Genomic DNA, 25,575 nt, shown 5'->3' with positions numbered 1-25,575 from the left:
AAAGATTGGGCCATGCAGACCCTCCTGTTGCTCCTGTCCCTCACCAGGAACCTGCCACCAGAGTGAGCTAAAGCAGGGAGCAATGCTGTTCAGTAAGACTGGCCTGATAAAAGAAGCTTCAATCTCAACTGTGTGCAAGAAAAATTAAGCAAAAATCTTTCCTCTTACAACCTGCTTAACTCCTAATAGCAGCCACCTATTCTTACCTGGGCTGCCCCTATCCTACCTAAATCTTCTAATTAGCAGCATATAACTCATATTTGCCTCTCTTTTTAAAAAAATTCTTAACAGAACTGCACCAGTGAAGTTTCTCAACTCTTGGCCAAATGGATGTTCCTCCTGACACCCCTCACAACCATCACCTTCCGATCTTCCCCTCCCCACGACGCCCCTATTCAGCAGGAAGTAGCCAGACAAATAAGCAGCGCCCCTTATTAACAGAAAAAGATTGGAATGTAAGGTTGGTAGATAATGGGGGATGGTCACATGGGGAACCCAGGCCCGCGAACTTTGGCTAGGACTGCCCACAGCCAAGCGCACCAAAGGAGGCTTCACAGGAACCATTTGGAAAAAAACGACTGTCAGCCAGTGAGATTTCGCTACGTCATATTAGCCCAACTTCCCTAGAGGACCCCTTTAAATTTGCCCACGCAGTCTCTCCATGTGCGATTTTTCTGACCTCCATCTTCTAGGCCAGTGAATCTCGTCCGAGAAATGCTCTGTAATGAATAAAGCCTTTACTATTCCACACTTGGTGGCTACGCCCCTTCCTTCCTTCTCGGCGGGGAAAAATACCTTACACAAGCCCCTTCCCAAGCAGGAAGATAATTAGCTATATCACCTGGCAGTGGCCATTTTTAACAATAAAAGTGAGCAAAATCAAATAACACAAATTTTACAAACCTATTTGACCAACAGATGAAAAGGCAGCCAGAAGAGAGCTCCGCAGAAAGGAAGGCTTTATGCACTAAGGAGTCGCCAAAATGCTTGAGAAGGAAGGAGAGGCTGAAGAAAGTCTTACTAAGAGGGCACGTTCAGTAGTGCCAGTGCAGAGAGCTAGCAAGAGGGCCAAGGGGTCATTGGAATAGGCAATAAGGAGTACTTCTCCTGAACCAGACTGCCGAGGTTGAGAGTAAGAATCAGGCAAAGGGAAGAGCTAGGCAAAATGCAGAAGAGTCTTTTACAAAGTTATGCAGGAAAGTCAAGGAGAGAGGATCAAATGAAATGTGTCTTGTTTATTTACTTTTTAAAAATTTATTTAGTTTTTGTTTGTTTTAAATGGGGAGCACATAAAGGGAGAGAAATCAGGAGAGAGGAAAAGTACATGGCAAAGAAATATAACATAGGTGATGGAAGTCAGTCCCAGAAGAGACAGGAAGCAATGCCATCAAAACTACTAGAGGAAAGCCTGACCAGGCAGTGGTTCAGTGGATAGAACATCGGCCTGGGTGGCTGAGGACCCAGGTTTGAAACCACAAGGTTGCCAGCTTGAGCATGAGTTTTTCTGGCTTGAGCTGCTAAGTTTCCTGGTCAAGGCACATATGAGAAAGTAATCATTGAACAACTAAGATGCCACAATGAAGAATTGATACTTCTCATCTATCCCTTAGAGCAGGGGTCCCCAAACTATGGCCCGCGGACCACATGCAGCCCCCTGAGGCCATTTATCTGGCCCCCGCTGCACTTCCAGAAGGGGCACCTCTTTCATTGGTGGTCAATGAAAGGAGCACATTGACCATCTCATTAGACAAAAGCAGGCCCATAGTTCCCATTGAAATACTGGTCAGTTTCTTGATTTAAATTTACTTGTTCTTTATTTTAAATATTGTATTTGTTCCCATTTTGTTTTTTTACTTTAAAATAAGATATGTGCAGTGTGCATAGGGATTTGTTCATAGTTTTTTTTATAGTCCGGCCCTCCAACGGTCTGAGGGACAGTGAACTGGCCCCCTGTGTAAAAAGCTTGGGGACCCCTGCCTTAGAGCCTGTCTGTCTGTCCCTCTCTCTCTCAAAAAAAATTAAAACAGTTGGTATTTGAAAAGCAGAAAAATAAATTCTAAATTAAAAGGTATGGGATCCAGATGTGAGGGCGATCTAGCTGCGACATCTGTCACCCCATTGATCGCCAGGGTTGATTTGGCTGATCTGGCTGGCTAGGCGGTGTCCCCTTCCTCCCTCACTGCTCCATGTGTGTCCCTCCCGAAGCTGCACACTCGGTCGAAGAGGACGACCTTCCCCGCTAGAGGAGAGGACCGTTCTTCGGTCAAGGGTATACGAGTAGCTGCGCTCCCCTGCTAGAACCTCCAAACAAGTCTCAAGCACAAAAGGTATGGGATCCAAGTTTAAGCTTAGGTATTTCACTAAACTTCCAGAGTTGAGCACAGTACTTGGTATATAGTAGGTACTCTATTAAATGAACAGATGATGTGTCTGAACTGATGGAAGGTCAGCCCTTCCCCAGTGGTGGTGGATTTGGGGACAGAAAAACTAGGCTGAGTTCTAATCCACACTAACATCATGATAGAAACAAAGTTATAAGCCTCAATTTCTCCCTGGGTAAAATGGAGATGATACTTAACAGGGTTATGAGGATTAAGAGAAAATATTTTGTGCAGTGCGTAGCACACAGGAAGCACACAATAGTCATCATATCCTCCACTTCAAAGCCTTCTGCAAGGAACAGGGAGACTACAGAAGTTAAAGGTCTGTCGGGGCCCTGGGCAACCAGCTCAGTGGTAGAGCATCAGTCTAACGTGTGAATGTCCAGAATTTGATTCCCAGTCAGGGCACCAGCTGCTTCTCCACCCCTTCCCCCCACCCTCTTTCTCTCTCTTCCCCTCCCACAGCCATGGCTTGATTGGCTCGAGCAAGTTGGCCTTCAGGACTGAGGATAGCTCCATGGCCTCTGCCCCAGGTGATAAAAAGTGGCTATAGGCAGAGCATCATCCCCTAGTGGGCTTGCCAGGTGGATCCCGGTCCAGGCGTATGTGGGAGTCTGTGTCTGCCTCCCTTTCACTAAAACAAACAAACACAGTCTGTGGTCAGTAGGAAATTTGTTAGCCTTCCAGGCTTCTGCTGGACTCCGCATCTTGTCCCTGAGAGCAGGACTGCTTTCTCCTGGGACCCCTGTGATGGTGAAGCCGGGAAGTTAAGTGGGCTCTGTGAGCCCCAATTTCAGCTTCCTTTGCACAGAGACCTGGTGGAGTCTTGGCCTGAGCAGCTGGCAGAGATGAACCCTGGCCTGAGAACCACAGCTGGGAGGGCCCAAGGCCATGCCCTGGAGCGCAGGTCAAGATGCTGCTGCTGTTGCTATCTTTTCACAGGAGGCTTGGGAAGTGGTGGCCGGTGGAGGTGAGGGTTGACTTTTCAGTGCCGGGTATGTGTTGACCAGAAAATCACCAGACCTGGCGACCTATTCCTGTGCATTTAAGGCATCTTCACATTGAAACTTGTTAAAAAACATGCTTTTCACATAATCTGGGAAACAAGGTCTTTTAGCAACGGAGGGTCGGGGGATCGGTCTCTTTCCAAATGACCAGTTCTGGTTTAGGAAAAATTTTCTAATGTTAGATTTTTCTTGGGCATCTGCTTCTAACAGCAATTTTCTTCCCGTAGTTTAGCTAAAGTTGGTGTAGGCAGGAAAGTATTAGAGGGAGTGTGAGACTTCTAGTATATACAGTAAAAGTATTTTTAATAAGTGTCGCTGTTGGGTAACAAGTGTTTTGCAGGTTCACTTGCTTGTGTTGGGGCAGCCCATGTGTGTATGGTCTGTGGGAGGCTGCTGGTGCTTGTCCTCAAGGCGGATTGCCTGCTGCCATGGGGAGGGGAGGTTGTTTGCTATTGTTTGCTGGAGAAGGTTTTTATCCCCAGCCGGTTTTGCAGGAGAGTTCAGAGAGAGAGAGAGGGAATGCTGAGGGGCTTAGGATCCCTGAGATTTGGGCTGGTCATGGCTTGAGAGTGCTGAAGCTGATCCGGGCTTGGGAGCCCTTAAATAAAGGGCAGCGGTCTTCCCTGCCTGTTTCCTCTTCCACTGTTAGGGGACTCTAATAAACGGAATGGTCCACCATTTTCTGGTTCCACAGTTCTTTTACCATTTTTCCTGATCCAATGAGAACCTGCATGACCATGGTGATGGCCACTGGCCTTACAGTCCCCCTACGAAGCCATCAAAAACTGACTCTCAGCCACAGAAATATATGCAACTCTGAGAATGTTGAGAACTTGCCTTTTGCAAGGTACAATGATTGTTGAAGAGTAGGGAAGAGGACTGCAATCAGTTGAGCCATAAAGAGCCCCTTCTGCCTGACCAGGCAGTGGCTCAATGGATAGAGCATCGAACTGGACGCCGAGAGCCCAGGTTTGAAATCCCAAGGTCACCAGCTTGACCTTGGGCTCATCTGGTTTGAGCAAGGCTTACCAGCTTGAGCACAAGGCCGCTGGTTTGAGCAAGGGATCAATCGGTCTGCTGTAGTCCTCCCCCCTCCCCCATCAAGGCACATATGAGAAAGCAATCAATGAACAACTAAGGTGCCATAATGAAGAATTGATGCCTCTCATCTCTCTCCCTTCCTGTCTGTCTCTAGCTATCCCTCACTCTGTCTCTCTCTCTGTCTCTGTCACACACACACACACACACACACACACACACACACACACGCTCCCTCGGCGCGATATTTTTGATTGACAAGTAGCCTAATCCTCATTCTCACCCCTCTCCGCTTAAGAGGTTGGAAAGAAGACAAATGACCTTCTGTTGTTCCCTTCGGGTTACTCCAAGCCAAATTCCCAGCAGGCATCGACCAGGAGAATGCTGCTTTCAGGCAGCTTCATTGGGAAAAAAAAAAAAAAATTAATGGCATAATATTCTGCCTTAAAAATCGGTAGTTATCAGCTCTGGCCAGCTGGCTCAGTGGTAGAGTGTTGGCCTGGCGTTTTGAAGTTCCAGGGTTCAATTCCAGCCAAGGCACACAGGAGAACCGCCCATCTGCTTCTCCACCCTTCCCTCTCTCCTTTCTCTCTGTCTCTCTCTTCCCCTCCCAAGGGAAGCAGCCAAGGCTCCAGTGGAGCAAAGTTGGCTCCGGGCGCTGAGGATTGGTCCATGGCCTCTGCCTCAGGCACTAGAATGGCCCCAGTTGCAATGGAGCAACGCCCCAGATGGGCAGAGCATCGCCCCCTGGTGGGCATGCCAGATGGATCCCAGTCTGGTGCATGCAGGAGTTTGTCTCTCTGCCTCCCCATTTCCAACTTCAGAAAAATAAAAAAAATAGAAAGAAAAAAAATCGGTAGTTATCAGAGACAAAAGTAACTTTAAGTAAACTATGAACTTTTCCCATCCAGACTGATTTCTAAAGATAGTATAATGCCTATATCTTAAGCAACCTACACGGATTCATGCCTCAGACTGATCTCACCTTTTTTCTTCAAGTGACTTCCTTTCCGGAGGCGGTGGCAACAACATTAACCCCGCAGGGAAAGAAAGAATGCTCAAAGGCTAATCACCTTGGCATTGCCTGCCTCACAAAACGCCCTGGGGATGCGGCTACAGAGGGTTTTAGGCGATTTCTCCTTAAAATTTCCCCCCCCCCCTAAAAGAGCCTTCTGTGGAACCGGAAGGCAGTTAGTTCTCCAAGCTTTAGTCTAGGGCAAATTCCCGGGGTGGTGACAACTGGAGGCATTACAAACTGCGTGAGTGACCACGGGGGACGGAAATCGCTAATTACTAAATCCTCTTTGATCTTCCTGGGCCCTTTGGTTCGACACTAGAGGCTCCAGGTTTCCGCGCTTTCTCTGAGTTGTAGCGGACTGTGGAGTCCAGAGCCCAGGAGTCCAACCTGGTGCCTGCCGTACCCCGTACACCGAGGTCTTGATCAGATTTAAAATTTTCCCCAGATTTTATTTTTATTTTTTAATAAGCTGTATTGGCAATATTTTTAAAAATTGATTTTAGAGAGGCAGAGAGGAAAGAAAGGAGAGAAAGATTTGTGGATTTGTTGTTCCACTTATTCATGCATTTATTAGTCGATTCCTGTATGTGCTCTGACCTGGGACCGAATGCGCAACCTTGGCGTATGGGGAGGGCGTCCCAAACAACTGGGCGCCCCGGCTGGGGCCTTCGCAGATTTAAAATCTAACAAGCGCTCCTGTGCAGAGAGAGGGTTTTCGTTAGATTCAGCAACTCCATAGCTCGGCGCTTTGCTTTAAAATTTTTTAGTGGGGAGACTGGGGAAAGAGATGATTTTAAATTTCTACGTCCACTGCCTCTCTCTCCTTTTTTCTTATTTGTTTGTGGGAAATGAAATTTTCTTCTCTTTGCTGGGGACTGTAATGAGATTCGGGATCGTTTATGAAATGAACAAAGTCACTGGCAAGCGGGACGACCGGGACAGAGAGCTAGGGCAGACCTGCGTGTGAGCAGAGGCCGGGCCTCCTCGCGGCAGGGTCGCCTTGCTCCCCCTGCGTCTTGCAGGTAAGGTGAATGGCCCTCCACCCATCACCCGCAGTGAGCCTCCTCCCCAGGCGAGCGGAGGAGCTGCTCCCTGATGAAACGTATTAGCCTGGAACTGCGCTGCTTTGTGGAGCCCAGCTAAGTTCTTCACTGTGGCCTTTGTCCGCATAATTAAGATATTTGCATAATATATTAGCGCGGAACTCTGCGCAGGGTAGGGACACCGCGTGCAGAGCCTGGCCCGGCGGCGCGTCAGCAGCTCTCTCCCCGGGCTGCTCCTGGGACCACCCTCGCCAGTGCACCTGGGTCAAGGTGCAGGCACTCGGCAAAGAACTCAGCGCCTCACCCTTCTTTGGCCACCTCTGGACCGCTGCGTTTTAAAAGAAATCGGCACAGATTGGGTGGGTGACCGAAGCTAGATCTATGTAACCCTGCATCTGGAGAAATAAACTTGACATGAATACGGCTTTCCAGGAAAACGTTAGCGGCTTCGCGGTTTTTCACACTGACGGTTGGGAGCCGCGCGCTGAACGGTCACTGTGCCTCGGAGCGCGGGGGCTCCTGGGGTTCTGATCGCGGGCGCGCGGAACCCGGACGCGCTGGTCGCTACCCAACCCGCGCGCCAGCTGAGCACCCGGGGGTTCGCGGCGTTCAAGGAGGAGAATCGTGGCGTGTGCGAGGACCGCTCTCCCGAGTTTAGAAAGAAGCCCACAAGCGCTCAAGGCGCTCACACTTCGCAAAGTAAATGCAAACAATTGAGTTAGCCGAGGTCTCCGGGCATCCAACCCCTTTCCCCCTTAGAGTGATAGCAGTCTCATCCGAAGGGACTTTTCTCAGAAAACGTTTAGTACCCAGAACATGTCCTGCTCCAGACAGGTGAGAACCTTTCGCGAGGCCACGTCTCGGCCTCTATTCTCCGCAAGTGGACGCTTAAAAGCCTATGTGTTTAAGCCTTGAGTGCAAGAGGGAGCCTGTCTAAAACGAGTCACAGTGCAGAACCCCGGAACCTCCAGGCGGCCCGCCCCTTTTTGAAGTTAAGGTCCCCCTAGTCCCCTCCGAGCAGCGCCGACCACCGGCGCCCAATCAGCGCCGTTGCCGGGTCTGTGACGGCGTTCGGCCCCGCCCCCTGGCCGGCGATAAAAGCTCTGAGAAGCCTGCACCGCAATTACGCGCGCGGCCCTGTGCCCGGCACGCCACGTAGTCCAGGTGCGCTTCTCTACTTGCTGCTCACAGCGCTGGTCTCACTGTCCCCGCGGTCAGCCGCTGCCAGTTCCTGCCCCTGCTCAGTCACCAGGCCGGTGCGACCAACCCAATCTCGGGGCTTCTCCCCCTTCCTCTTTTCCTGTCCCCCCTCCTGGGCAGCCGCCGTCCCCCGCGGCGTTGGGCCGCTGGCGTGCGGGTGAGCCGCAACGCAGCGTTCCTGTCGGAGACCTCGCCTTGCTTGGCCGGACTAGGTCCCCCGCGGACCGTACCCCCCCCCCCCCCCCACACACACACACACACTCTCATTTCCCTGCAGGATGAAGAACCCAATGCTGGAGGCTTTGTCCCTACTGCTGGAGAAGTTGCTCCTCATCTCCAACTTCAGGCTCTTCAGTTCGGGCGCCCCGGCTGAAGACAAGGCGAGGAGCATTTTCCATGAGATCAATTCCTTCCACCGCGGCGATGTCCTGGAGGTGCCCCGGACCCACCTGACCCACTATGGCATCTACCTGGGCGACAACCGTGTCGCCCACATGATGCCGGACATCCTTTTGACTCTGAAGGACTACAAGGAGCTCACGCAGAAGGTGGTCTCCAACAAGCGTCTCATCCTGGGCGTTATTGGCAGGGTGGCAAGCGTCCGCGTGGACACAGTGGATGACTTCGCTTACGGAGCCGAAATCCTGGTCAATCACCTGGACAAGTCCCTCAAGATGAAGGCGCTGCTCAACGAAGAGGTGGCGCGGAGGGCGGAGAAGCTGCTGGGCACCACTACCTACAGCCTGCTGTGGAACAACTGCGAACACTTCGTAACCTACTGCAGATATGGCTCTGCGGTCAGCCCCCAGGCGGATAAGGTACGACTCGCCGGGGGGCCGGGCGGGGACGCCCCTCCCATCCCTAACCACTCACTGGAATCCCGCGTGGAGTTATAGAGTGATTAACGAACGCTCTGGTGTTTCTAAGGGAGACAGATCAGGGGCGATGGCCTGCCTTGCAGGATCTCTCAAAAGGCGCGGTGAAAGAGTGGGGCAGTGGGGCACCGCTGCCCGCTGTTCCGAGAAAGCTTCCCAGTTACTGCTTGGTCAGGGTGTCCACGCAGTGTAGTTGAAATGACAAAACCCTCCGTGTGCTTGCAACTTTGCCCAAGAACTGCAATTGAAATGAAGGTGTGCAGAGTTTATATTTAATCCATAACGCTGTGTACAAAGCGTAGTGCATTGAAAATAAGAAAGCTTGTAGTGTTCCCCCTCTGTAAACTGCAGGCAGTGAATTCCCTTTGATTAATATAAACTATCAATATTCTCAGAAGACCTCCCTGGTAGATATCTTATTCGTGTATCTGGGCTTCAGACAGGTCATTTCCTGAGTATTAAAAATTTTTTTTTTTCTGTGTTGGCTCTAATTTTCATCTCGACTCCCTCATTGTTAAGCATCCTTTTTTACCCATTAGCCCCAAAGGTGGGTTAGGTTGTTTCTGGATTTCCTGTAGTTCTTAGAGCTATTGTTAATGTTCACTCTTAACAGTGGAAGCCTAGGCAATTACAAAATGACCTTTATGTTTGACTTTTCATGTTTAGATATTTTTTGGACCTAAAGAATCCGAGCCCCTGTAACCATTTTTTTTAATGCTCCACATTTTAATTTTTTGACCCACGTGGGAAAATCTGTCCTCTGTGGCAAAGCATGAAAGTATTATGCTTTTATACATCAGTATATGAGCCTCCTTGTGATTATTTATAGAACCACAACAGACTTAATCTAGGAATTAAGTTAACCTAGGAATTTACTTACTTTTGTAAGTAAAGTAAAAATACAGTTTGAGCACTGTGTAGTGATTCAAGAATCACAGCCCCAGTCTAGGCCTGTTTAGAAATGAACTTGACCACATTTACTAACACAACCTCTAAAAGCTTACAAAAGGAAATGCGTCAGATTTACTTAGGAACCAAGCAAATCTTTTTTTTTTTTTTTCTTAAGAAAACAGTATTTCTATCTGGTAATTAGGAGTTAGCCTTTCATGGAACACATATAACTCTGTCTTATATGTTTCTACAGAAAAACAGTACAAATGCTTTTTTAAGGTAGTAAAATATCTAATCTGCATAAATAACTAGTTGGGAGTAGTTTTTCATCTTTGGACACTATAGGGTTTTACAGAAGTAGAGGTTTTAATTGCTGTTATTGCATAGCACCTCTTGTGGAACTTGAGTTTTTGTCTTCACTTTGAATGGCCTGACAAACAATTTGGCCACAGAGTGGATTTCCTGGGGGAAAAACAATCCCCATCCCAATTTTTCCAATTCTCAGAACTGTTTTTTGAATATGCTCTGTGAGAAGTAGGTCATTAATGCTGAAGGAGGACTGGTTTCTACCTTTCAGAAACAGTGAATTACTTGATTCTGGATCTGATTTTTGAATTCTCTATATGTGCAGCTATTACTAGCTTAATGCAGGAGTTGCAAAGTTGTCTCTAAAATTTGAGTTTATAAAAACTTTCAAGAGCACTTTCCCTCATGAAAACGCTGCAACTAATTTGAAAATTAACTAGAAAAGAATCTTCATAACGATGTTTTTTACAAATTTAGAAAAACTAAAATTAAGGGATTTTTACAGCATATATTGCTGTTAACAATTTCATAAATATAAAACTATTTAATTAGTAACTTATTATTCTTTATGCTTTTTTCTGTTTTTTGTTTTACTTTGATGTTAATGGTTTTCATTCCCAAAAATGAATGCAAATACCTCTTTTAATATGCCCCTTTTAATATCTGCAAAATACCCCTTTTTGATTCAGTGCTCAAAAATGTGTCCCTACTGGCTTCTTAACACCTTCTAGAAATGCAAGACATTTCCTACTGTTGAGCACCATTAAAGATGCCTCCCGAGCTGAAGGCCATGTAAACAAGAATGAGACATTAGAAATGAGGTGATCCTTGACAAAATTTGCTTTTGGGTGAAAGAGTCCACAATGATTGTTTGCGTTAATTAAAAATTATTGGGAAAAAGATAAAAGAAATATAACTGTTTCAAGACAAATATATATCTTCCTGCCCTGGCCGGTTGGCTCAGCGGTAGAGCGTCGGCCTGGCGTGCGGAGGACCCGGGTTCGATTCCGGCCAGGGCACACAGGAGAAGCGCCCATTTGCTTCTCCACCCCTCCGCCGCGCTTTCCTCTCTGTCTCTCTCCTCCCCTCCGGCAGCCGAGGCTCCATTGGAGCAAAGATGGCCTGGGCGCTGGGGATGGCTCTGTGGCCTCTGCCTCAGGCGCTAGAGTGGCTCTGGTCGCAACATGGCGACGCCCAGGATGGGCAGAGCATCGCCCCCTGGTGGGCAGAGCGTCGCCCCTGGTGGGCGTGCCGGGTGGATCCCGGTCGGGCGCATGCGGGAGTCTGTCTGACTGTCTCTCCCTGTTTCCAGCTTCAGAAAAATTTAAAAAAAAAAAAAAAAAAAAAAAAAAAAAAAAATTATATATATATATATATATATATATATATATATATATATATATATATATATATATATATAACTTCCTACTATTTGCTGAGTGACTTTTCTCATTGTCCTGAAATGTTCATTTATTTTGATCACCACTTGGAGATTGTGTATTTGTTACTCAGTGTCATTAGCTTAGTAAAAGGAAAATATGTTTGCCATCTAAAAAGACCAACATTATATTTGTTTAGCTATTACATAAAAGAATGGAGATAACCTTACAGTCAAGATAGAATGCACAAGTCCAATGTTTTAACACATTATTAGGAATTTGGAAACCTAGTCCAGTACTATATAGGCCACTGTAGGAGGCCCTAAAAACATATACAATATCATGCCTACAGAAGGAGTCTAAAACTAGTGAGTAACAAACCTCACATAAAAATGGGCAATTAACAACAATATAACCTGGACTTGTTATCTTTGAACATATGTATCCTGATTTATTGATGTCACCCCATTAAAAAAATAAAATTATTATATAAAAAAAAAAGAAAGTGATTACTCTTCTACCAAAAAAAAAAAGGGGCAATTAATTGCTAAATTCTGTCCTGACAGTGATGAGGTAGAGATAATTGTCAGCAGATGTAGCAGTAATAATAACCATTGTAATACCTTATATTTATACAGCATGTATAAATGCACAGGACTTTTGCATAAAAGATTTCATTTGATCCTCACAACAACCTCAGCATTCCCATGGAGGAAGAGGGTAGCCTGGACAGGTTAAGTGATTTACTTGAGTCACACAACTAATAAAAGGTAGATCTTGGACTCAAACATAGGCCATCAATTCTGAGTAAAATTAGTCTTCCAATTTTACACGTTAGAATACAGTCTTTAGAATTAAAGATAATATTTATCTTTCTAACAGCCAATTTTATATCCCGTAATTGACTTGTGAAGTTGTTTAATTTATTTAGGCAGGGAATAGACTGGCAATAAATCAGATTTTCTGTGCCATTAAATTTTGAGACATAAGAAAGCTTAACAAACAATTTTAAAAAGGAAGTTAACACGTTACCATTATATCACATTTTAGATTGGTTATTTGTAAGAATTGAATTCACCAATAATAATAGATTATTTACTTGAGATTTGAGATCTCTTTGCTCATCTAATTTTAGAATATATTGTTACTGCTAGGCAGTTTAATGATTTTAACATTTAATCCTGAATTTTTATGTGGTTACATTTTCTACAGTTTTCTATAAAAGTTTTGTATTTACAAAGACAATTGCTATTATTAACCCAGTTGCCAAAGTTGTCATTACAGCTGGTTGTTACAGGGTATGGAATCACACTGAACCATTCATCATCTAAATTCAATCAGAATCATGAAGAGAAATTCTACTTCTTCTGGTAGACAGAAAACAACTGGGAAAATTGTGCTTTATTATTTGGTATATGGGATTCTTCTCAGGCTTAGCCACCTTTTAAACTAACATTCTTAAATTTTATTTTCTAGTTTTGTGAGAATTTGAAGATAATTATTCGTGATCAGAGAAGTGTTCTTGCTTCAGCATTCTTGGGACTGGCGTCTATAATCTGCCTGGGCTTGGCATCATATACTACTCTTCCTGCAATTTTTATTCCATTCTGTTTATGGATGGCTGGCTAACTTCACATCCTCGTGTCAGTGTGTGTATTCCGTGTGTAAATATGTTTATATTTATAGAGTACAGTCAGAATAAGCATTGTTGAGAAAAATGTGACCTGTAACATTGTGTTCTGTATAAAAATGTGATTAAGAATCACAAGAAGTGCTTACTGTGTAAGCCCAAGAACAAAGGCTTTCTGAATCTTCCTTAGACAGTTCCATTTTAAAGCACCATGAAAAATCTTGGAAACATGACAACTTGTGATAGAATTCATCATATAAGAAAACCAGCCTCTAAGATGATGGCCACCAGAGATTATTTGAATTATTATTTTCTCCTGTAATCATTTCTCTGTTAGGCCTGAATCTGAAGATTGGAAGACTTACTGAATGAAATCACCACTTTATTGTAGATTTATCCTGTTTCATTGATAAACTTACATTAAACTGAAAGCATTTCCCTTGTTCAGATGAAAACACATTTGATGATTGGCCAAAGGAAAAAAATCTTTAGTCTTTTTTTCATGTATTATAATTCCCAATAAGTCAAAAATATGGTATTTCACTACTTGAAACAATATTAGCAAAATTAAGGTTTACTGATAAAGTAACTGGCCAGAACTATAGAAATCTGTGTTTTCCTGCAGAAATAGCTACTATAACATCAGTTGAATAATTTGATATAGCTTACTTAATAAGAAGCCGTGCATTTCTTTTTCCTTTATGTGTCACTGTGGTTACTTGACACCACTGAAAGGTAAATAGATATAGGGTTGAAATAATCTGAATACTTGGAATGTATATATACCAATTAAAAATGCAGATATCCACATACACTCAGATTGTTTAGAGACAAATTGTTTGTTCTTGACTGCTTTATTATCATACCAGTGTGGTTACTATAAAGCATTTGTAGATGTAAATATTACAGCAAGTTTAGTCCATTTTCTTATGCCTTTGCCTATGGAGTAACTTGCATATATGACATTGGATGGTTTATCTTTTAAATCACTTCCTAATGTACTGTATAATTTTTAAAAGCCCTCAGATTTGTTTTCTAGTCAGTTTTCTCCAGTTTCATTCCAAGTAATAGCTTACATCTTTAAAAGAAGTATGCCATAGCAATATATAAACCCTAAACAAGTAGGAAGTAACTGTTAGAAATAATTTTTAAATGTCTTAGTGTCGCTAGGCACGTAAATTGATTATACTGAGGTTGTTTTAATATTAAAGTTAAGACGTAGTGGTGTTAAAGCAAGCATTCAAGTACTTTTCCAAAATTACCAAATTCTAAAATTAAGCCACAAGCTAGACTTGCATTTCAAGTCTTAAAGTTACTTTATAAACTATCAAGAATCACAAAACAATAAATCACATGAGTGGTACAAGGAGGTTGGGATCAGTCACTCAGTGATCCAACCAGAATAAATTTAAAAGCAGACGTTAGTAACGGATAGTTTATCACCACTAATTTATCCACAACAAATTCAGCTGGAGCTTAATTTTGTGTTTAATCATTTCAGTATTTTAAATAATTAAAAACAAAATGGCAGCACCAGAGAATAAAATTCTTCTGTGGGCCTAGTCTAACCGCCTAAAATTATTTTAAGTATGTATGCATAAAAGCAACCATGATGAAAAATCCATTGTATTAGTTTTTTTTTCACTTACTGTATTTTACCCTTGTAGCAATTGTTTAAATTCATTTTTCAAAAACATGGTATCCTCATAAATAACACCTTTTTGCAGACTTTAGTATTGCAGGAAGCAAAACCACTGTCTGATGTTAAATCTGTGTTGAAAGATAATGATCCCTCATCAAATGCCAAGGGAAGTATTTATGATTGGGATTAACATAATTAGTTTTGAGTCACTTCATATCCCTACAGCAAGATTCAATTCATCATTCCTTTGAATGCTCACTATAGGCCAGGCACTGACCTGTTGCAATTTCATGGTTTAGAATTAATCATTTTTAACTACCCACATTCAAAAGCATACAATGCTATGGGAATTCAGGGAAGAAGACATTAATTAAACTGTCAGAGAAATCTCTCTAAAGGAGACAATGCTAGCATAAAGGTGAGAAATAGTAAGAGGTGATCTTTTCACATTGATGTGTTGTTTCCTTACTTAGTGGAAGAAAGAACTGGAGGAAGATTTTATTTGCTAAATGTTCCACAACACTAGAATTTGTTGAACTTGGGAGGAGAGTTTTGGTTTTGTTGGCTCAGTTTGATTAGTTGCTTAACTGTAGAAGGTACAAATATCCATGACTGTGGTTGTAGAAGAAACCCTGAAACATTAGTGTGTCTTAAAATGAATTTCAAGATGGCATCATCAGTTAAGATTCATCCTTATGATCCTGCAAGTCCCATATATTTCTAAACCTTTAATATATGAAATGATCATCAAGTAGTATCTGATGCAGCTTTGTGTTGCTTATTTTGTTCTTTGTCATACCGAGGTGATGGCCAAATAGAATGACTTGGGCTAAGATGAAAAAATGCAAGAGTCAGGTACTTTGCAGAGGTTAGGGATGAAAAGGTCAATAAAATATGGACCTTATCTCAAAGTTTATGGGCACATGGACATAGAAGTGTTAAGACTTTACACAATAGAGCTGATTGACGGCATAGAAGAAGTGCTAAAGTCAAAATTATAGGGACTGTGTACTGCAACTTGGGAAAATAGGGTGGTTTTGGGGGATACAGATGTGGGCAGAACACAACAGGAAGAGCATGAACAAATGCATAAAAACTGCCAACATGCCTGACACATAGGTGTGACATATTCTATTATTAGTTGACTGAAAGCATGAAACTGCATGGGGCATTTGGGCAAATGCACGTGGTTCAGAGTCTAGAGCAGAGCAAGAATGATGAGATGTCCGAAAGGAAAGCATATAAAATGGTGGAAGTCTTATGTAGACCAAGAAGTGTAGACTTTATGAAGAGGCAGTGGAGATTTGGGGTTCAGAAAGGTAACTCCCAAAAGCATGAAGGAAGGATTTGCATGGGGCAAGACAGGACAAAGGGACCTATTAGGAAACTAGCTATGGTCCTAAATCTCTCAAATAAAGGTCTAATTGTGAGGGTGGAGAGCAAACATGTCAAGAAGTGTCAGCAGACTTGAGCCACATCCTTATGTTTGAGTAACTCTTAGTGGGGTGTCTGGAGGAGTTATGTGTCTCTTCCTGCCAGAAAGTTGATTCCTGAAAATAAATTAGTATGTGATTGTGTGTATGTTGGATATTCTAGATATTTGTTCTGTTAGATATATTTCTAAGGATAAGCAAATATATAAGGAGTTGTTATTTAAAAAAATAGTTTTTCAGAATATGGATATAGTTCTTATTTTTTTATTTTTTGGTAGAAAAAAATGTTTTCCTGCAATATCAAATTTATATCAATGGCAAAACTTTTGTTACAGATGAGAAGCATATTAAAAATGATAGTTGCCAATCTTCTGTCTTATATGATCTATTTAGAAAGTTTTACCCAACCTAGATCTGTTAGTTCAATTGATTTTATATTTGGTATACACGTATGTTAAATAAAACCAGTTTTACACACTGTCCTCTCTTGTCTTTGAATCTGAAATACATAAAAAGTAACTCATATTTCTTTGAAAATGGTAGCCTGAAGAATTATACCTTTCACAGCTTCTTTTACTGAACATATATTTGAAATTAAAACTTATTGTGGGTCTCCTTTCAGACTGATATGGTCTAAGTACATCTTGAAGCCTACCTTCATTATGTAAAAGGGGTTCTGTGCAACATTAAATGACAAATCCCTTCTCCATCCCACAAGATTAAGCAACAAGAAATAATTAGAGGCCTGGGCATGAAACCTCTAAGCAGATGTGGAATGCCACCAAGGAGCCTGTAGCTTTACTCTAACTGTGGTGAGGTGGAGATAAAGTATGAGTAGAAGGAAGTCCCAGGGGCAGTCTTGAAGAGCACTCACAGCATTGCAAAGGACCACAGAAATTACAAGGCTGTACCCTTAAATAACCACATTTCAGATATGGAAAACTAAGCACAGACGTTGAGATATTTTGTGATTATGCAAATAATCAGAACCAGATTCAAAACAACTCCAGCTTTCTTTTTACCATACAACATTGACTTCCATAGGTTTCCCATTGATTGGACAAGTTTGCCTACAGTGAATGTATTCATTTCTTGCAGACCTCCATATGCCAAGCAGGACCCCACAAGAATGAACTACTTAGAATCTTAGTCCTATAGTTACTTAGTCTAATGAGAAAAAGGTGGCAAATAAGTAGATTTCAAAACAATGAAAGGTCACATTTAGGTCAGTTATCTTCAGATTAGGTCACACCCTTGGGCCAATCATTTGCTGCCAAGTCACACAAACATGCAACTCATTGACAATTTACTCTAAAGGAGCTAGCTCCTTCAACTGATTTTCCTTTGAAAATGGCTACCAGTTTTAACATAATGGGAGATAAATATCTGATGATCACTTTAGCTCATTCTTAGCAATAATGTAGAAAATAAACTAGGTGCCATATAACTTAAAGGACATCAACTCTATTACCAAAATGTAGGAGAGAAATGATAAAGACTAGATGTAAGTCAATGGAAGGGGGATGGAGAGGAAAGAGAAGGTACTGATTTGAGGGGTGAGAAAGAGGGAAGCTGTTTCATACATGGTCTGATCAAGCAAAACAAACCATTCTAAGTATAGTCTGGTTAGATGTATGTTTGTTAATACCTTAGTTTCTCCTTTCCTTTCTCCCTCCAAGAGGGCCTTATGTTGGCTGACTGAACCAGAAACCAACTGACAGGAGAACCTGGGAAACAGCTTGCCGGGAAATGCAAGAAATGGACCTCAGAGAGACTAAGACTGGGCACCAGGATAGGTAGACTGGTTGTATTGTGTCATAGTGGTGAATTTACAGGAGTAGGCCCTGGGAGAAGTAGGATGAACCGGGCTTGGGATATATAAAGTTTGAGTAGCTCAGGGTTCCACAGGTAGACATATAGACAACTGGAGTCTCATATTCAAGACAGAGCTCAGAGATGGGGATATATTTGGGAATTACAATAGTGGTGGCTGAAGCCAAGGATATGAATTAGAACATCTTGGAGGAATCTATGAAGATTTTATTTTCATGTAAGGATGAAAAACTAGGGTCACAAAAGGGAAGAAGAAAGACCAAGAACAGTTTCAGAAAAAGAACGAGGAATAATGATACAAAAGTTTAGAGCAGACCCAGAGATAGTATAAGAAAGCCAAGGAAAAGTGAGTTTTAAAGGTAAGAATACAAATAGCATCAAAACATAGAAGATAGATAAGGACTGAATAGTGTTCACATAGGGTTTGACAAATGAGACTGTCAGTGATCTTGACTGATAATCACCCCACCAGTGCTAGGTATGGGGTGGTACAAAGGTTGGGGAAGAAGACATTGTGGGTTGAAATATAAATATAAATAAGCATGGGCTTCTTTTTTTTATAAGTTTGGTGGGAAAAGGGACAGAACAAAGCTGAAAATTCAGAAAATAGTATTTATCTGACATCTTCGTTTTCACTTTAGCATTGTTTGGAATGGAACATACTATCAACTGCTTTTATGACTCATTTAAGAAGCATAATCATAATTTAATTTTCACAATTCTTTTCCGAGGAACACTCTGTGATAGAACTCTACTTTTTTTTCAGATCAGTGATTAGGATCAGAGGATCGAATCAATGACTGATTCAATTCCCATTTCTACTGGCTTCTTTAAAAGGAACACATGCTCAGAAGGAAATTCTATTAGGATCAGTGGAGGTGAGAAGGGTAGGAAGAAAAACCCTACTGCATAGATTCTCTAGTCTTGGGCTCTCATTCAAACAACCTGTTGAGGGAAGCCCATTACCATCTCTTTCCTTGCACATAATGATGGAACAGTGAGATAAAGACACACTGAAAGACTAGATTCAAACACTCTGGGACCTTTTTCAGTAGCCTAACCTCCTAAGTACTTCACATTCTCTATAATTAAAATGTTCATGAAAAAAATCATAATGGAAGATTTTTTAAAAATCCAAGTGGCTAACATGTCTGTCAAAAATTGCACAAACTAATTGTTTCTTATTCCTTTGTCCAATATTGACCCCAATATATGTAAAGTTTGAGGCCATTTTATCTTCTACTTCAGTGGTAGTCAACCTGGTCCCTACCGCCCACTAGTGGGCATTCCAGCTTTCATGGTGGGCAGTAGTGGAGCAACCAAAGTATAAATAAAAAGATAGATTTAACTATAGTTAGTTTTATAAAGATTTATTCTGCCAAATTTAGCAAAAATCCAACATAAAATACTTGGTAATTATTATTATATGCTTTAACTTGCTGTAACTGCTTTATAAATTTTATAAAGTTATTTCCCTACTTTATAAATCACCATTACTGTGGAACCAGTGAGAGGTTAGAAAATTTTACTACTAACAGAGATACAAAAGTGGGTGGTAGGTATAAAAAGGTTGACTAACCCTGGTTTACTTGATGGAATCACCTATTTTGAAGAAGAATGTGAGTATTCCCGAGAAAATGTCCTTGTTTCTACTGAGTCAAATAATGAGCCCAAATTCCAGAATTAAGGATCTGCTCAGGCCGAAGAATCAGAGCTGTAGGCTCCATATTGGTCCAGGCACCTGACCTGACCAGGTGTCTCACTGCTAGGGACAAACCAAACGGTTATCAATTGCTACATGCTGGAGCAAGATGAAGATGTATTTCCTCTCCAGCACCTCTTCCCTCCTCCCCCCTCTCCACACACCTCTCTCTCTACTTCCCTCAGTGTGGCAAGCCACAGGAGACTTCCAGGGAATTAAACAGTGTAAATACTTTTCACTTCCTACCACACCTAATTTTTCCTGGATGAAGATGGAATGAGACACTAACATTGGAGACAAGTATTTTAAAATCTAGAAAGGAATTTCAGACACAGACAAGCTGGGAGAAATCCTGACAGTGAAGACGATGAAGGAAATGGAGTTAGAGCACCAGAGCAGTCTGGGGGGTGGGCGCTTTCCTAGGTGAACAGCGACACCCTCCCCGGTCCCTCTGCGGCTGTGGCAGGGCTGGGGCTCTCTCTTCTGTAGCTCAACTGCCTCTTCTTTGTTAGTGCTTATCCTCTTAGCCACTCTGGACCCAGATGGAGTTCTTCTCTCAAGAGAGGTTTTGAGAAAATGTGCTCTTTGCCTGTCCTCTCTGCATACCTCAGTGATAGGTGGAAAAATAAAGACTTGCTTTTCGAGCAGTGATTCTCTGAATACGGACCTTCACTTGGTCCCTGCCAGGCCTCAGACTGATTTCCCCCAAAAGTAGGTCCATTTTTTTGGTTTGTACTAGAGAGTGGGAATGGATGGGTAGATGAATTGAAGTCTTGATCTTCTTTTAATGAGGCAGAAATAAAAGTTTAAGTCATGGTTTTATAGGACTATGTGGTTGGAACTGAAAGAGTTGTAAAAAGTTTCAAAGTTTAGCCTCTTACAGAGTAATTAAGTATAATTAAATATAATTTGTAAACTTGCTGGTTTCCTTTTCACCTTTTATTATTTTTACTTTTACTCTTCAAGAAAGATGAATCAACAGTCATTCTCAGAATGTCGTCTGTATTTTTTCCTATTTTTTTTAAAAGAAGCTTTGTGTGTTCATCTTGCCATCACGTCTAGCCTTACGTGTCTCAGCTTTAGAGGGCACCCCCTGCTCATCTGGCCTTTTCAGTGTAAGGTGAGCAGATGCAACATGCACAATGAGTAATCAGCAAGAGATTAGAACGTGACATTTTGAAGATTTATTTAATTAACATACTGAAACTGTGGAATGTCACCACTCCTATGTCCAGCTGATTTAAACTGTTAGTGGCAGGGCCCTGTCTGGTTGGCTCAATGGTAGGGCGTCGGCCTGGCGTGTAGGAATCCCAGGTTCGATTCCCGGCCAGGGCACACAGGAGAAGCGCCCATCTGCTTCTCCACCCTCCCCCTCTTCTTCCTCTCTCTCTCTCTCTTCCCCTCCCGCAGCCAAGGCTCCATTGGAGTAAAGTTGGCCCAGGCGCTGAGAATGGCTCCATGGCCTCTGCCTCAGGCGCTAGAATGGCTCTGGTTGCAGCACAGCAATGCCCCAGATGGGCAGAGCATCGCCCCGTGGTGGGTGTGCCGGGTGGATCCCAGTCGGGCGCATGCGGGAGTCTGTCTGACTGCCTCCCTGTTTCCAGCTTCGGAAAAATACAAAAACAACAACAACAACAAAAACTATTAATGGCGAGGAAATGGCATCAGGTGTTAACCTCGGTTCTTGAGCTCTGGCTAAGAAAAATTCAGAGCTAAAATCTGAATCTAGGAAGGTTAAATCAACTTTTCAGTTGTAATCAGCAATCAGATTGATTGGGGTTTTTACAGTATTCAAGATTCCACCTGAGGCAAAGATTCACTTATGATCGTAAGAGTCAAATGATTCATAAGATACAATTATGATCAGTTTGTGTCTAGACAGTATAAATTTCCAATGGGGTGAATATGTGCATTCAGTGTTTCTTCTAAATATTTGGAAATAATAATTTATACATAATAATATGGCAATATTAGCCAACTAAAATTTTTTATTAACACCCAACCCGCCATTTTCTAGCATACTTAATAAATGAGAGTATTCTTTTCAAGGTATGCATTTCATTAGGCTTAATTGCCTCTATCAAATAAACATTTTTTTAAACCTTAATATCAGGTAATTATAACTTTTCCCTTATTCTGATTTCATATAGTACTGTTCCTTAATGAGCAATCTATGGGCCACCTGCACCAGAACCATCCAGGAAACCTGTTAAAAATTGCAGGTTCCTGGGCAACGTTCCACATACAATAAACAGTGATTATTAGTCGAGTATCAGAATGTCATTGTTCCTTTTCTATTTAGTAACATGATCCTTAATTAATTGGGGTTAGCAATACACCTATTAGAATACTACATTTCCTGGCCTTCTTTCCCACATGACAATGTTCTGACCAGTCTAATGAAAGCAGAAGTGTTGTGTAGGAATTCCAGGAGAGCCCCTTGAAATGGAAAGAGTGTACTTCTCTTTTCCCAGTTCTCTTGCTGCCAGTCTGGAAACAGACAGAATGGCTGGGGTGCTAGCAGCCATTGCAGATCATAAGGTGACTCTGTGGATAGAAGCCAGGCATGCAGGGTAGTGAAGCAGAAAGAAGGTACCTTGGGTCCCTATGGTGACACCATATCAAATTTGGACTGTCTTCCTCCAGAGGAAATAAGATGCTAATTTCTTCAGGCAACTGTAGTTATTTTAGAATGTTCTTTTCCATGCAGTTGACCTAATCCCACTTGCTGTATCTACTCAGTCAAAATTTCTGTGTGTGTGTGTGTGGGGGGGGGTGTCTTGAAAATCTGCATTTTTAACAACCACCTGAGATAATTCTTGAGCACAATAAAATTTAGGAATCAGTGCCATGGTATAAGGCCCATATATAGTTTTATTTATTGACTTTTACAGAGACAGGAGGGGGCGGGTATGAGAAGTATCAACTCATAGTTGCACCACTTTTCTTGTTCATTGATTGCTTGTTGTATGTGCTTTGACCAGGCAAGTCCAGGGTTTTGAACTGGCGACCTCAGCATCCCAGGTCGACATTTTATCCACTGCGCCACCACAGGCCAGGCTAAGGTCCATTTATAGTTTTACAAGTATTTCTTGGACCAACCAGAGATGTACATTGTATACATGATACCTTTGCTTGTATTGTCCAGGCTTTAAATACCACAATAAACAATAGGATATGATCCATTAAAGTCTACAGAATAATAAATGGGAAGGAAACTCTACTGTTTCACTTCTAATTTTCTGCCTTTAGCTAAAGATGTTTCTGACTGAGGAGAGTCTTAAGAAACACTTGGAAGAAAAATCTGTTTCTTCTGCTTTGAAAATCCTAAGTAAACTACTACCTACCCTATGAGCAGCAAGTGACAGCGTTGTTTGTCTAATGTGGTGGCTGCTCTCTGGAGCCCCTTCCAGAGTTTGTTACCAGAAGAGAATGAGTCCCGTAGTGTTACAGAAGAGTATCAGTCCTTCAGGGCTGCTAGCTTCATGGGGGCTAACATCAGTTCAAAACACAAAGCAATGGCTAACTTATTTAATAAATAAGTCCTAACCCAAGACTTAACAAACTTATTTAATCACCAACAGATTCATACAGTGCCTATTAATAACCTGAGAAATACCTATTGAATACTTGTTGGAAAATCTTAATGATCTGTGTGTGTGTGTGTGTACGCGTGCACGCACGCGGGCGTGCAATATGGACACATAGCATTTTATGAACAAAGTAAATTTCTAAGTTCCTGGGCATTTATGTTCTCCAACATTATGGCAATTAATTATTGATAATTATGTTAATGAAAATGCCAGTACTTTAATGAAATGTTGTTACATTTCTCATTTAGAACTATGGTGCTCAGAAGTCAACAATGATATATGTTGATCCAATATTCTCACTGAGCACATCGGAAATAACTCACCTGCATGCTTCAAGATGCTGATTATCTAACTTTTCTAAAAGGATGTAAAAAGAATGCCCTTTGAGCCTGTTTTTCTAGATTCCCTATAACACAGAATACATCAGTTTACCCAAGTTACCATCTTTTCCTTTGCTCTGCGAGCGCTGGCATACGCTCCTGAGAACTAGTCCAGAAATTCTAGAGTTAGCATCATAAGGCCATGTTTGAAGACAGTGATTGCTAAATTCAGAGTTACAAATAAATGTCAGCAGCATCACTGAAGTTAGAAAAACAAAACAACTTAAACTCTCTAAGCTTTAGTTTCCCTCCCTGTTAAATGGAGATAAAAATAGTACTTTTAAAAAATCAAGTTGCAGTGAAGAATAATTAAAATAAAGCATTTCATGTTTTGAACATAGTGCCTATAAGAAGTAATCAATAAATGTCACCATGACTGGTAATGCTTCCTTTCATTAAATGTTTCAGCTTCATTGTGTGTTCTGACTAGATGATAAAACGTCTGTGAAACTGTACTACATACATTCTGAGGTTTTTAATAAAGAAGAAAAACAATCACTATCCTCAAATTTAGCCATTTTCCAGATCCTGTTTCTAGTATCTCCAAAATGAATACCAGTATGGTAACCTGATACTGCTCATGTTTGACCTATGTTTGCCAGGTCAGTTTGTCGATCACAAGACCAAATCCATAATCAGCCAACTACAGCTACTGTAGTCATTGTAATGAACATGAAGTTCCAAAGACTTTCTTCTTTTAAAATTAAAATTACTGGAGGTGACACTGGTTCATAAAATCATATAGATTTGAAGTATACAATTCTGTGACAGATCATCTATATCTGGCATTGCTTCCTCCACCCAAAGTAAAATCTTCTTCCATCACCATATATTTGACCCTCTTTACTTTTTACTCCCCAACCTTCTGTCCTCTAGTGACCACTGTACTGTTGTCTGTGTCTATTAGCCAAAGACTTTCTTAACCCAGAAGTAACCATAGACAGTCGCTTCTTCTTACAAGCTAGACTTTATCCCCAATCTTGTATCTGGTATTTAAACTAGTTGAGCAAATAAATCTCACACTCAATTCTAGCTAAAAAGACTGAATGCCTGGACTAGTAGCCACGCCACCACTGGCAGGTCCATATCTTCCATTGCTAGAAACCCATCATGCCTACTACCTGGTCTTCTAGGAGGTAATCAATAAATGCAAATAGTAGTATTAGTTGCAGTAGTATTGGTGGTAGAATTGTATTTTCAAGTAATACTTCTTAAAGAAAGTAATAACATTCTTTTATTTATATATTGATAAAAGACTATTTTAAAATTACTAAATATACTAGGAAATCTGTAATAAATTTCAGAGTAAGAGTTTGTTTTTAAATGTTTCATTGTCACCTGACCAGGGGGTTGCACAGTGGATAAAGTATCAATCTGGGACGCTGATGACCCATGTTTGAAACTCTGAGGTTGCTGGCTTGAGTGCGGGCTCATTTGACTGGAGTGTGGGGTTGCTGGCTTGAGCGTGGGATCAGAGACATGACCTATGGTCACTGGCTTGAGCCCAAATGCCATTGGCTTAAAGCCCAATGTCACTGGCTTGAGTCCAAGGTTGCTGGCTTGAGCAAGGGGTCACTCAGTCTGCTGTAGCCTCTTGGGTCAAGGAGCATATGAGAAAGCAATCAATGAACAACTAAGGCACCACGTCTATGAGTTGATGCTTCTCATCATTCTCCCTTCCTGTCTGTCTGTCTCTCTAAAACAATAAGAATGTTGAATTGTCATTTGGAAATTTAGTGAGGCTAGTCTTATATTCATTGGAGCAGCATTTTCCAACAAGTATTGAATAGGTATTTCTTAGGGTATTAATAGGCACAGTATCAACCTTAGGGCATTAATAGGCACAGTATCAACCTGTTAAATAAGTTTGTTAAGTCTTGGGTTAGGACTTATTTATTAAAAAAGACATCTCTGAACTTTCATAAGCTGTTTTGCGCTGAGAATTTCTAAGAAGGGATATGTGGTATTTTTTTTTTATTAAATTTAATGCAGTGACATTGATAAATCAGGGTACATATGTTGAGAGAAAATATCTCTAGATTATTTTGACATTTGATTGTGCTGTTTACCCCTTCCCCAAAGTTAAATTGTCTTCTGTCACCTTCTATCTGGTTTTCTTTGTGCCCCTCCCCTCCCCTAACTCCCTCTCCTTCTTCACCCCCTCCCCCAACCTCCTGCCCCTGTTGCCATCACATTCTTGTTCATGTCTCTGAGTCTCATTTTT

At 41.9% G+C, this 25,575-nt stretch overlaps 1 protein-coding gene across 1 annotated transcript; it reads left to right on the top strand.

The window, feature by feature from the left end:
- The first annotated feature begins 7,523 nt into the window (after positions 1-7,523).
- On the top strand, positions 7,524-16,311 carry LRAT (lecithin retinol acyltransferase). The gene is made up of 3 exons (XM_066280295.1): positions 7,524-7,651; positions 7,965-8,505; positions 12,615-16,311. Exons 2-3 carry the CDS (start codon positions 7,966-7,968, stop codon positions 12,765-12,767), a joined length of 693 nt encoding a protein of 230 aa, XP_066136392.1. The 5' UTR covers positions 7,524-7,651; position 7,965; the 3' UTR covers positions 12,768-16,311.
- Positions 16,312-25,575: the final 9,264 nt, after the last annotated feature.

The sequence above is a fragment of the Saccopteryx bilineata genome, chromosome 1 (assembly GCF_036850765.1).
Source record: "Saccopteryx bilineata isolate mSacBil1 chromosome 1, mSacBil1_pri_phased_curated, whole genome shotgun sequence".
NCBI lineage: Eukaryota > Metazoa > Chordata > Mammalia > Chiroptera > Emballonuridae > Saccopteryx > Saccopteryx bilineata.
Note: the sequence above shows the minus strand (reverse complement) of the source record. Positions and strands in the feature narration are given on the sequence as shown.